Genomic DNA, 12,965 nt, shown 5'->3' with positions numbered 1-12,965 from the left:
ACTCGCGTGAAAGGTACCGTTTCATCCCTTGGTTAACAGTTTACTATACTTTAAGCTCCAGTTTAGCTTATTGTGACGGAAGAGTAACTATGGAACCCTACACTGAGCGTAGCCCGACATGCTCTTGGCCGGTTTTTTTATTTATTAATTTAAGTTTTATAATATAGGAGGTTTAGTTAGTTTATTTATTTGTTATTTTAGTTTACTGTATTTTATCATTTTGTGTTGTCCCAAATAAATGAAACTATCTAAATTTCTTTACCGAATTTAGTAAATTAGTCGTGTATTTGTGTATTCCAGTAGTGTGAAAATGTAATATTTAAGAGCCCGGTAACGATTTTAAAGCAAAAATTTTAAATTGATAGATTTAGTCGTTGAAATTGTACACCTTTTGTTACGTAATATCTAAATAACAAGTATTGGTTTCTATTAGCACGTTTTTTCATCTTGCCTTTTAATAATGAGATCGCAAGCGTGCGTCTCCGGTAATAGGTGACGAGAGGGACATTTTTAAAAATTCATCAAAAAATTATGGTACTAAATTATACCAAATGATGTATAAGAACAGTTTCAGCAAATTTTGTAGATTATTTAAGTATCAAAATTACGTTGAAACTAAGTAAATTTTCAGAGAAATTGTCACTTGTTTTGAAGTAATTTCTGTAGAAAAATGATTTCGTCTAACTTTCATTTACACTACTTCAAATATATAATAACAAAAATGTAGTTTATTAAAGTTGAAGTACAGGATATGTGTAATACAAAATTATCATTTTTAGCAGTCCAAACTTTACGAAATCTACAAATAAGATCGACAAAATCACTGCTTTACGTGCGTTTACCTAAACGTCCATCAGAAAAAAAATCATTACTAATTAAGTGAGTCTGTTTTCAAAAAAATGATTTTATGAAATGAAAGATAAGAAGACGTGCTAATAGAAACCAGTACTTGTTATTTCTAATAGTTAACAAAAGGTGTACAATTTCAAGCGCTAAATCTGTCAATTTGACATTTTTGCGACTAAAACCGATAACGGCCTCTTAAGTGTATTAGTGAATATTTAAGGCATTTTATACAAAATTGTAATCGTAAAAATGTCAGAGGCTGAACAGAAAGAGGCCATAACGGCGCGAGACCGCGCTAAAGCCTCTATCGCGCGCTTGAAAAACAGCCTTGACCGCGAAGCGCTCATAAATTCACCGATAGAATTAGTCACAGTAAAAAGGGCTAGACTTTTGGATGCCTTTTCTGACTACGAACGCCTTACTAGCAAGGTTGCCTTGCTTTTTTCTTCCCCACCAGCTACCCTCGCCAGCGATGACGAGGAGGTGGCTGATAACTACATTTTGTTGGTAGCGCAGCTAGATAGCATCATAAATGTTATCCGCCAAAGGGACAATCCTCAAGTGAACGCCACAAGCAGCAGCGCAACTGGCGTAAGTGTCAAGTCGGAGAACCTCAAACTGCCTCGGATCGTGATAAAAACATTCACAGGTAAATACACAGAATATTACGAATTTATAAACATGTTCACAGCCATGATCGATAAGTGTACTTCTTTTTCAGCAGTGCAAAAGCTATGCCTACAATCACGCGATCTAATGTCACTAATTTACGAAATTTTATTTCAGTTGTAAAACAGCATCTTGCTGCTTTGCGAAACTTGTGTGAGCCTGTAGATAAGTGGGATGCCATAATCATTTGCATCCTATCTAAGAAGATCGACCTGCCTACCTACAGAGCATTTCAACTGGAGCGAAATAACAAAGATTCACCCACGGTAAAGAAATTCCTAGGATACGTGGAAAAACGTGCCCTAGCATTCGAGAACACTGACGTACTGAAGGGGCCTTCGCAGAGCTTTGTCAGTCGTTCTGTAACTGCACAAGCAAAGCCGTCAGCGCATCAGCCTCAGCTGCAATGTTTATATTGTAAGTCTGCACACAGAATATATAGTTGCCCGAGTTTTAAATTAGCTTCTGCTTAAACACCCATTGAGTTCGCTTCAGCAAACAACTTATGCAAAATTTGTTTGTTGCAACACAAGCGCAAATGTAAATTTCATTTTCGGTGTGAGGTGTTCAAGCTACAGCATAACAGCTTGTTGCATCAAGACGAGTCTCTTACTCCTGTAACTTTGCAACATCGAGTCTAACCTATATACTCTTGCCTTCTGCTCGTGTGAAACTAATTACCAGATCAGGGTTAGCTATATATTGCAAAGCTTTGTTAGACGGTTGTTCACAAGCATCGTTTATAACACAAAAGATAGCAGACCTATTGGGGTTGCCAATGCAAAACACTAATTCTAAAATAACTGGTATCAACTATCAAGAATAGTAAGCATGCAATTGACAAATGCATAAATCTTGATGTGCATTCTGCTGTTTATCCATTCAAAGTAAATGTCAATTGCCATGTTGTTGATAAAATAACAACAAAACTGCCACAAATTTCTATTGACATTTCGCACATTGGCAATGCAATACTAATTGCAAATTGGCCGATGAAGACTTTAATAAGCCTGGTGATGTGGATTTATTGCTAGATGCTGGTATCTTCTTCCAGATTCTCCTTACACAGCCCGAGTCCAATAATTGAAACCTAGCAACCATCCAGCCTACAGTGACTGCAGGCAGTGCAAGTACTTTGGCACCGAGCATTACAACCTCGAGCGCTGCAATTACGAGTACTTTAATAGCATGTGCGGCTACATCACAAGGACCTACGCTTGTGCAGACAGCATTTGGCGTAATTATTGCTGGCCGTACGCAGCTACCTGCAAGAAATTCTGATCAGATTGAAGGCGGCTGCAGCAGCTCAGCTGATGGGTTCCTTGCCTGCAGCACGCGTCACTGCCTCGCGCGTGTTCCAGAGAGTAGGCCTCGACTTCGCTGGGCCGGTCTCAGTCAAAAATAGCCGCATCAGAAAACCAGTAATTGGAAAGGGATACATAGCTCTGTTCGTATGTTTCACTACCAAGGCTATACATCTTGAGCTCTGTAGTGATTTAACGACCGAGTGCTTTCTCGCTTGCTTCAAACGCTTCATAGCGCGTCGTAACCTGCCCAGCGAGGTCTTTTGTGATAATGCATCTACATTCAAGGGTGCAAGAAATCAATTAGCCGAGTTGTATCGCCTGCATGCTTCTCAAACCCATAAACAAACTGTGACCTCATTCGCAGCTCAAAAGGGCATACAATTTCATTTTATTCCTAGTTATAGTCCGGTGTTTGGCGGTATATGGGATAGCGGAGTCAAAAGTGCGAAGCACTACCTTAAACGTGTCGTAGGTAAAAGTCTCCTCACCTATGAACAGCTTAATTCCGTCCTTGTTGAGATAGAGGGCGTACTTAACGCCCGGCCCATTACAGCGTTAAGCAATGATCCAGAAGACTTTTCATATCTCTCTCCAGGACATTTTCTTACTGGTGCTCCTCTAAATACTTGCCCAGAACAAGATGTAAGTAATAAACCCACTAATTTGCTTAGGTTCTGGTCTACCATAACCTGTATGAAGCAAACCCTCTGGAAGTATTGGAGTAAGCATTACTTAAATCAATTGCAAAACCGACGTAAATGGCAATCGGTTACGCCAAATGTAGCTATTGGTAGTTTAGTAATACTGCGTAGCGACAATTCACCTCCTCTCGAGTGGCCCATGGCGAGGGTAACTAACGTGTTCCCGAGGAAAGACGGTATAGTACGCGCAGTTGAAGTACGCTTGGCTAACGGTCATACTCATAATAGGTCAATTACAAAAATATGTGTACTGCCTATAGATTTATAAATGGCCTATTTTTTTATTTTTATAAGTGTCAAATGCCTCTTATAAACTATTATGAAGGTATACATATGTATTTATTTTTATTGTAAACAAAGAGCTTTTGTTTACATCTGCTAAGCTATGGGTTGAATTTATTTGCGGTCTTAGTGCTATTTAATTTTGTTAATGTTAATATTTAAAATGTTAAACTTAAACATGCCTTTAAAATGTAAATGTAAAATAGAACTGAAATGTAATATTACAACATGATGTTGGCGTGTGTGTAACATATATATGACTTTAATTTTATCTTATCTTCTAGTATACTATGCATATCTTGTTAACTTATGTTAAATGTTGCTCATGTTAATACGCTTTTAATTTAATAGGATTTCATTTTATTCTCATGGCGCAATAATGTTAGCAACATTAAAAATAAAATAAAAGTTCTTTATTTAAAAACTATGACATTATTGTTTTTTGTTACTATAGAAACACTCTTCATAATACCTTCGAAATGTAACGTGCTCCCATTTCTGCTGGAATAATTTTTTATTTTTCCTAGCACATCTTTTAACTCCAAATACCGACAGTCCACTCAGCTCCACCTGTCCATGGCTCCGCCAAAGTGTTCTTACTAAGTTTTTGTATTGGTTCTTTTTGATCGTGAATTTTAGATAAACCTAGCAAAATACTAACATAAAACCTAGCAAAATACTAGTTAAGAGATTGGAATTTTATTTGTTTTAACGGAAAATTTGTACTATTAGCAATCTAGCAGGTATACATTATTCAGGAATTAATGAATAGGGGTCGTCCAGAAATCATGTGATCGTTTAGGAGGGGGGTGGGGGTAAGAAAAATATCACGAATGATCACGATGGGGGAGGGGGTATCAGAGAATATATCACGTGTTTTTTTTTTCAAAGCGGGAATGCTGAAATCAACAATATTACTCAAAAATGTAACCAGATCAAATACTCCGCTCTATTTTAAATGCGTATTTACCCTTAAAAAAATATTCATCACACCAACTTTAAATAATTAATATTAAAAAATTTCGTAGCGAGTAGATTCACTGTTTCACAGTTACTTGTTTATTAGCGTCCAATGTGTATTTTTATATGATGTCCAAGCTTGTCCAAGGAAAACAAGGAGAAAAGAAGTGGTTTCAATCAAACTGTATTTACTTATTGTTAATTATAATTGTTTTACAATTACCTACCTAATTATTATAAGTACTAGGTACTCTTATATACATTACTCATGCTTTTCAACCGCAACTTGAACTGTCACAATTTGCGGGAGCTATGAGACGTTTCTCCTCAATCATCCGCCATTGCTATCAAAAACGAATATTAAAACGAAAATATATGAAAGTATGTATGTATATAAGTGATGAGCAGATTTTTACGGTGCCTGTTTTTGAGAGATAGCATCTTGAACATATATACAGTAGAAACGACATTAGATTTGCTTAGCGTCTAAGGGTACCCGCATCATAATTTTATTATCACGTGATCTTGTGGCAGGGGGGAGGGGGTTGAGTTAAAATCACCAAATATCACCAAGGGGGAGCGGGGGGTCAAAAATAGGCCAAATATGATCACATGATTTCTGGACGACCCCATACCTATAGGATACCTATTGGATACCTATTAGTTACTATTAAAATTAATTAACTATTAATTGATTAAGAATAGGTAACTATGTAATTTTTTCTGCGTTAACAAATAATTAACCTGGTTGTTGTTTATTCTATAGAGAAAAGGCCATGACGATCTTCTGAAAGAGTATGAAGAATTGAAACCCCACCATACACAGAAAAGAAAGTGTAGTGTTGCAGAATCTGATAACAATAGTTCCGCAAGTACGGAAAAAAAATGAAACAAAGTATTCTTTAAATGCTTTATAGAAGTCAATCAGTCTGGATAAATTAATTGTAAACTTTGTTGTTGACACAATGTCACCATTGGACCCGGGTACGTCCTTAAACCACGTCCAAAAGAGAGGTCTGGGCATTGTGAATGTCATCTCGCTTTGTGTGGTAGGGCACAGCCAGTGGATGTTATTCCAGACCTAGAGCAGAGCCCAACTGGGGAAGTACCTTACAGAAAACAGCAGCCAAATAACACTAGACCCTGCTCATAGTGTTGTGCTCCTGCCGGTGAGTAAGGTTGTCAGAGCTCAGCGAGGGTGCTGTGTGTTGACGACGGGGGACCTACGGAACTCACGATACTGCCTTTGGGCCGTGTGGGCGCGGAGTACAGGTGCGGCTATCAGGGAGACCCGGTGAAACGGCTGTCCGCTGGCCGCCCGCAGGTCAGTAGGGTTCCCGAACCCGGGGATTACTTAATCTCCGCCCTGGGAGGCTGAACCACCAACCTCGTGTAAATCCCTGATGTAGTAGTCGTGCCGGAGAAGGAAACCGGAGTGGACCCGGCTGCTGCACTAGGGGGGGGGGGGGACGGGGGGCCCTTCCGTACGCCGTGCCTGTAAACCGCACTACCCTACATATCCCTTTGGCAGATCTGTTTCGTTATCTTGTCCCTTAAGCCGTCAACACCCCGAACCCTCTTTGTACACTCAACAACACATGGCAATTAAAGGTAAAGAAAGAAATGGTCTCTCGGCGGCATCCCCTTCCACGCAAGTGGACTTCTGCAATATCAGGGGGCTGCACTCAAATTTGAGCGCAGTCCATTACCACCTGGAATCTGCGCCGCCGACCATCCTATTTCTAACGGAGACGCAGATATCCTGTCCGGCGGATACTGCATACCTACTATATCCCGGCTATACATTTGAGCACAAGTTCATGAGACACGCTGGTGTATGTATGTATGCCAGGCAGGAGATCTGCTGTCGCCGCCTCCATGCCTTTGAAGACAGGGACCTGTCAGTTCTGTGGGTGCGTGTGGACTACAGCGGCCACACTCGTGTCTACGCGTGCCTGTACAGGTCTCATAGCGGTAACACGGAGACAACCCGGCTCTTCGAGCACCTACATTTGACGGCTGACAAACTCCTAGAGCAGTACCCTTCCGCAGAATTGGTGATTTTAGGGGACTTTAACGCCCACCATGTTGAGTGGCTCGGTTCCCGGTCCACCGACCACGCGGGCAGGTCTGCTCACGAATTTTCTCTGGCCTATGGACTCTCGCAACTGGTGCATTCTCCCACGAGAATACCAGACATCGAGGACCATACGAGCTCTCTACTGGATCTCCTGCTGACCACACGTCCGGACGGATATTCCGTCTCAGTGAATGCACCTCTCGGTTCTTCCGATAACTGTCTCGTCCGGATACAGGCACCTTGCGCGAGGCCCGATCCACCACGGCCAACCAGCTCGCGACGCGTGTGGCAATATAATATAAGTCAGCAGATTGGGACGGACTGCGTGAATTCTACGCTTCGTACTCATGGAGACAACTCTGCTTCACATCAGAAGATCCTGACTTCTGCGCAGCCAATGTTGCTGAGACAATATCGCTGGGAATGGATTGTTTCATTCCCAACTCGGTAATAGCTGCGGGAGCTAAGAGACGTCCTTGGTTTAATCGGCCCTGTAAAGAAGCTACAGTTCGCAAGCAAGCCGCTTACAGGGCTTGGACCAAGGCCGTAGCTAATAAGGATCCGAACGTTTCTGATGTGAAACGCAAATTAAACGCTGCCTCGAGGTCCAGTAAGAAAGCCATTGCCAGGGCTAAATATGATTTCGTCGGCAGAATTGGTGAGAAAGTAGCGGGCTACCCCAGTGGGAGTCGCGCGTTCTGGTCGCTCGCCAAAGCTGCCGAGGGAAATTTTTGTCAGTCGTCTTTACCACCACTGCGTAAAGCTGATGGTGATCTGGCCCACAGTGCAAAGGAGAAAGCCGATCTTCTTGGTAATAAGCTTTCTGGACATGCACCTGAAACTTCTGGACATGTAGGACCTCAAGCAGTTCTTGGCGAGCAAATTGAAACTGATCTCGTTGCATGGATCAAAGAGTGTGCTCGTCTTGGGTTTCCAATCGATAAAGAAGGACTATTCGACTCTGTGAAAAAAATTGTGGAAAAAGGAAATCTAAAAACACCTTTTATAAATAATAGGCCTTCCAGGTCATGGTTTGAGGGATTCATGAGTAGACACCCTGATTTGAGTCAAAAACACGCCGAGTATATAAATAAAGCTCGAGCGTTAATTACTGAAGAAAAAATTAGAAACTGGTACCAAGAAGTTTCTACACTGTTGGGTTCAGAAAACCTGAAAATTTTAGAAGATCCGACGCGAGTGTGGAACTGCAAAGAAAATTCTTCACCAAAAGGAATTTTAGTGCTAGCTGAGAAAGGAAAACATGTCTATGACACGTCAAATAACAGTGACAAAGAAAATATCACAACTCTGTTTACAGTCAATGCAGTTGGTGAGTATGCACCTCCACTGACAGTTTATAAATACAAACGGATGAGCAGTGAAGTAGTACAAAATGCACCAGATGGATGGGGACTGGGCAAAACCGACAAGGGTTGGATGACACGAGAGGCATTCTATGAATACATTGGAAATGTATTTATTCTTTGCCTCAAAGAGAAAGAAATAGCCTTACCTGTCATCTTGTTTTTAGATGGGCATAAGTCACATCTTACAATGCATCTGAGTACATTACGTCGTGAAAATGGAATCATCGTCGTGGGACTCGTCCCAAATACAACACATATGATGCAGCCGCTGGATGTTGCGGTTTTTTTTCCTTAAAACAAAACTGGCGTAAACTTGTGAAGAAATGGCGAATTGAAAATGATGGAAAAGATATCACCAAATTTAACCTTCCTACAGCTCTTCACAGTTTACTAGTCAATAATGAAGCTTTTGCAAACAATGTTAGAGCGGGATTTAGTACCTGTGGGCTTTATCCATTTGGTCCTGACTTTGTGAATTGCAAGAGAGTTGTTCAATCAACCGGCAACACAAACGTTAAATATGACGCTGTACCGAAGTCTGTCATTTCTGAGTCAAGCTATCTTACATACCTTGAAAGTAAAATAGACCTTAGCTTGCTAAAGGACTTTTACTTAACGTGTGAATCGGGCCCTGACTGGGAAGGCAAAAAGGAGGCAATAATGCTTTATGATACTTGGCTGGCTTTCAAAAATGATACTACTAACCATGCAGTTGCAGCTGTATCTAAAGGCATCGATGATTCCCCTCTTTTTGACATTTGCGGCATAAATGATATTGCTAACGAGATGCATACCCCTAACAAAGAAAAGAAAGTTTTACGCAGAAGACCATCAGTTCCTTGCGCGTCCAATATAATAATAGTTTCAGGATGTTGTTGGGTCTACCCCGTTTCTGCAGCGCATCGGGCATGTTTGCACAAGCTCGCACAGATGACTACTATGCCATAATACGAAAGAGGATCGCCTCGTTGCTCTGCAGAGTGCGGGCCAGCTCCAACCCCATCCTGGCTACGGAAGAGGGCCGATACGACTCACCTGTTGTGCGACACTTTGAGGGTATCATCATATGCTGTACTTTTCGCTTTTCTTTTTGGCTTTTTGTATTTGTTCTACTAACACTTAGTTTTAAACCTTAAATGTTAGTAACCATTATGGACCATTGTTGTCTTTTGAAATAAATAAATAAAATTAAATTAATTAACTCAATTGTTCAACATGTCAGAAAATGAAATGGAACAATTAGCCTCATTTATTGGTCATACTTTATCGGTACACAATCAAAATTATCGACTGCCAGAAGATGTTATCCAGACGGCAAAAATTTCAGAACTTAATTCTCATGGAAAGCGGTAAAGCAGATTTACAAAGGACGCTCGTTAGATGAAATAAATCTTGATTTGGAAGAAGATATAACGGGAAATGATGTACAAAATGAAGAAATTCTTTTTTTTACTGTGAATGACCTTTATACTGATACAGGATCTTCCACAGTAAAACCTATGAAACTATAACAGAACATATTCCATCATGTTCAACTGCCTTAAGTAAACCAACAGTTACAATAAAAATGGCTATGTAGATATGCAATTAACTGCATTTCGATTGCCGTCCTACGATACGTAATTTTTCTGTACGAGGGTTGTTCCGAAAAGTTTTAGCTGCTCCAGCACTATTAGTGCGTCGTAAGTAAGTATCGTAAGTAAGCAGATTCGGGTGTGTAAGGTAATATAGGTAATTAATTAACTGTAGTTTCAGAAACGAATCTTTCTACAACAAATGTTTCTACGCCTAGTGACTGTAGTGACTCGATCCCAGGCGAAGTTGTAAGGCCGGTACCACTAGCCGCGCTGTTGGCACCAGGGGAGCCGGCAGAAATATAATCTTACTGATTCTTACGTTTCTATTCTACGCATAGTGAAATGATACCAGAAGAAGTTATGTGGATGGTAGCACAGACCCCAAGAGTGTCAACAAGGGCCGACTACAATTATAAATAGGGAATTCATGAGATTTAAAATTGCGATTATTGTAGGTGTTTGCTATGCAGCTATATCTCTTTTGCTACATTTATGGATTTTATTAATCATATGGTGTAGGGGCCGGTGGTAGGGAGCGGGAAGGTACTTGCTTGATGCGACTGGTAGCGCTAGTGGCGGAGGTAGAATAATACACTAAATGTTGGATGGATACTGAACTGGTGCTCGTCTGCAAGATAATAGTGCGTTGGATTCAATTTTGATTAATTTAGATTTAATGGTTAACAATATTAAATATTTACAACTTACCTATTCAAAAGGCGTAGCACACACACACGCACACACACACAAGAGTCGTCAAGAATTTGAAATTAATCGCCCCCGAGATCACGTATGTCCACATAGCCCCACAGCCAGTCAAAGTCAAGAGGGGCCCAAAGGACAAACCAGAACAACTGGCTTGGCGACAACTTAAACTCCGCGCCGTAAAGAGTATCGTCCGGGGCCGTGAAGGACAACTCTCCAAAATATTTCTCCCCCAAGCTCTAATGCAGGAGTTTGGAGAGTTATAGAGAGATGGCCTTTGGGAGTTAAAAAGCAAGATTGGTATACCGTCCCATAACGAGGGGGTTATCGAACACCCGCGAATACAGAAATTGCACCCCGTGGCGCTGGGCAAACCCGAGACTGCGCGAGCGAGCCTGGACAGGAGTTTCTACGGTCTCCATAATCGCAAAAAACGTACTGCCGTTAAGATGCCATTAAAATAATAATTAAAACATAAAGACCACCCATAAGGAATATGGAACCAATAACAATAACCTACTAATAAACTAACAGAATCCCAAAAAGGGGATCTCCACCATCATCCTTACTAAGTGAAGAATACCTATGACATAAGACTAAAGATCAAGTGCATATTAAACATTCACAAGACATTGCAATTATAAATAGACAGTCTAATATTATGAATATTATTCACAGCTCATTCAAGTAAAATAAAGATAAAACATAAAGATAAAAATCAATTTATTCAAGTAGAATCTGTTAGATATCTTTTGCATCGTCAACATCTATCATTTCTAATGGTGTCAATAAAATACAAGGGAATGTCTAAAAATCACAAAAGAATAGTACATTGCCATTTCGAAATTAAAGTACTTAATACTAGACTAGAAATTAAAACATGCGTATAAAGTGGGATTACCTAATGGTAGTTATGTCATAATTAACCTACTTGTAAAAAGGCTGAATCAGCATTTAGCATCGTCAAAAACAAATTTATAAGTACAATAATCAACATAATAATCCAATAATAATATTTAATGAATCTATAATAATTTCTACAACAAACAAAGAAGTTTTTAATATAAATTTTAGAGGAATAAATTATTTAAAGGTCATAAACAATAATATAAATTAAATGAAATTAGTTATTAAGCTTCACGCAGTCGTTCTTATTTTGATTCAATTTAGGCCAAGCAGTTTTATCGTTAAGGTACTCTTCGACACTGTAGTATCCTTTTTTCATTAGACAGGTTTTCAAATATTTTATTAAAGTTAAAATTAGTAAATTAAACACCTCTTTGGGTAATTTCTTATACAATAATAAACATTGCCCCAAAAAACATTTATATATTTTACGCACACGAAACTTGTGCTTTGCAATTTTATGCTTGTGTCTAGAACTACTCATTTTCTTAAACGAATCTATGGGCTTAACAGCATAAACAATACTCGTACACTCGTAAAAATATTGAGATGGTGCTGTTAAGATGTTTATTTCTTTAAATCGATCTCTCAATGATTTTCGAGACTCCATCATGTAAATAGACCGGAGGGCTCTTTTCTGCAGAACAAATATTGTCTGTATATCCGCTGCCTTACCCCTCAGTAAAATACCATATGTCATTAAACTATGAAATTGGCTGAAATATACTAAACGTGCCGTCTCTACGTCAGTCAACTGCCTTATTTTTCTAACTGCGAAAGCTACCGAACTTAATTTGCTGGCCGATGACGATATGTGAGGACTCCACTGCAAATTTGTGTCTATAGTTAAACCTAAAAAGATGGTTTTATCTATTAATTCCAAACGCTCTCTATTCAAATGAATTTTTATGTCGATGTCAAGCTTAACATTAGGTAATGTGAATCGCATGCGCTTGTTTTTTTGGGGATTAAGTAGCAGGTTGTTCTTTGTGAACCAGTTTAAAACTTTCGAAAGAATATCATTGATGTTATCGTAATTCATTGTATTTATATTTACTTTAAAAATGAAAGATGTATCGTCAGCAAATAGAACAATTTTGCAACAGTTTTCAACAATGGAGGGCAGATCATTAATATAAACTAAAAAAGAAAAGGCCATAAAATAGAGCCTTGAGGCACTCCTAAATTGACAGGTGCTCCGCTAGATTGTGTTCTGTTTATGACTACTGTTTGAGACCTATAACTAAGATATGATGAAATTAATTTTATAAAGCATTTGCAGACAATCCTGCTGTACTGCTTAAGTTTTAATAGAAGTGTACAATGATCAACGCAGTCGAATGATTTTGAAAGGTCGCAAAATATGCCTATTGCATCGCAAGTATCCTCCCATATGCTATAAATATATTTAATGAGTTCTGAAGCAGCATCACTTGTAGAACATCCCTTCCTAAATCCAAACTGTTGGCAGTGAAATAGATTATTGACTTTAAAATAAGTATAAGATAAAGAAAAGAAAGCACTGATTAACATGAATTAATTTTGTTCCAACTAATATTAAAATA

At 39.3% G+C, this 12,965-nt stretch overlaps 1 protein-coding gene across 2 annotated transcripts; it reads left to right on the top strand.

Moving 5' to 3' along the window:
• Positions 1 to 815: 815 nt before the first annotated feature.
• Positions 816 to 11,535, top strand: LOC133525263 (uncharacterized). 2 transcript variants are annotated; one of them, XM_061861557.1, is made up of 3 exons: positions 816 to 1,495; positions 1,633 to 1,932; positions 2,570 to 11,535. In XM_061861557.1, exon 3 carries the CDS (start codon positions 6,364 to 6,366, stop codon positions 7,294 to 7,296), a length of 933 nt encoding a protein of 310 aa, XP_061717541.1. In that variant the 5' UTR covers positions 816 to 1,495; positions 1,633 to 1,932; positions 2,570 to 6,363; the 3' UTR covers positions 7,297 to 11,535. The 2 variants fall into 2 exon arrangements, with proteins under 2 accessions (XP_061717541.1, XP_061717540.1); XM_061861556.1 differs by having other exon boundaries at positions 827 to 1,495.
• Positions 11,536 to 12,965: the final 1,430 nt, after the last annotated feature.

This window comes from Cydia pomonella, chromosome 14, assembly GCF_033807575.1.
Source record: "Cydia pomonella isolate Wapato2018A chromosome 14, ilCydPomo1, whole genome shotgun sequence".
NCBI lineage: Eukaryota > Metazoa > Arthropoda > Insecta > Lepidoptera > Tortricidae > Cydia > Cydia pomonella.
Note: the sequence above shows the minus strand (reverse complement) of the source record. Positions and strands in the feature narration are given on the sequence as shown.

Excerpts from the sequence above, each read along its gene's own strand:
- LOC133525263 (XM_061861556.1), top strand. The coding sequence starts at position 2,829 with ATGGGTTCCTTGCCTGCAGCACGCGTCACTGCCTCGCGCGTGTTCCAG.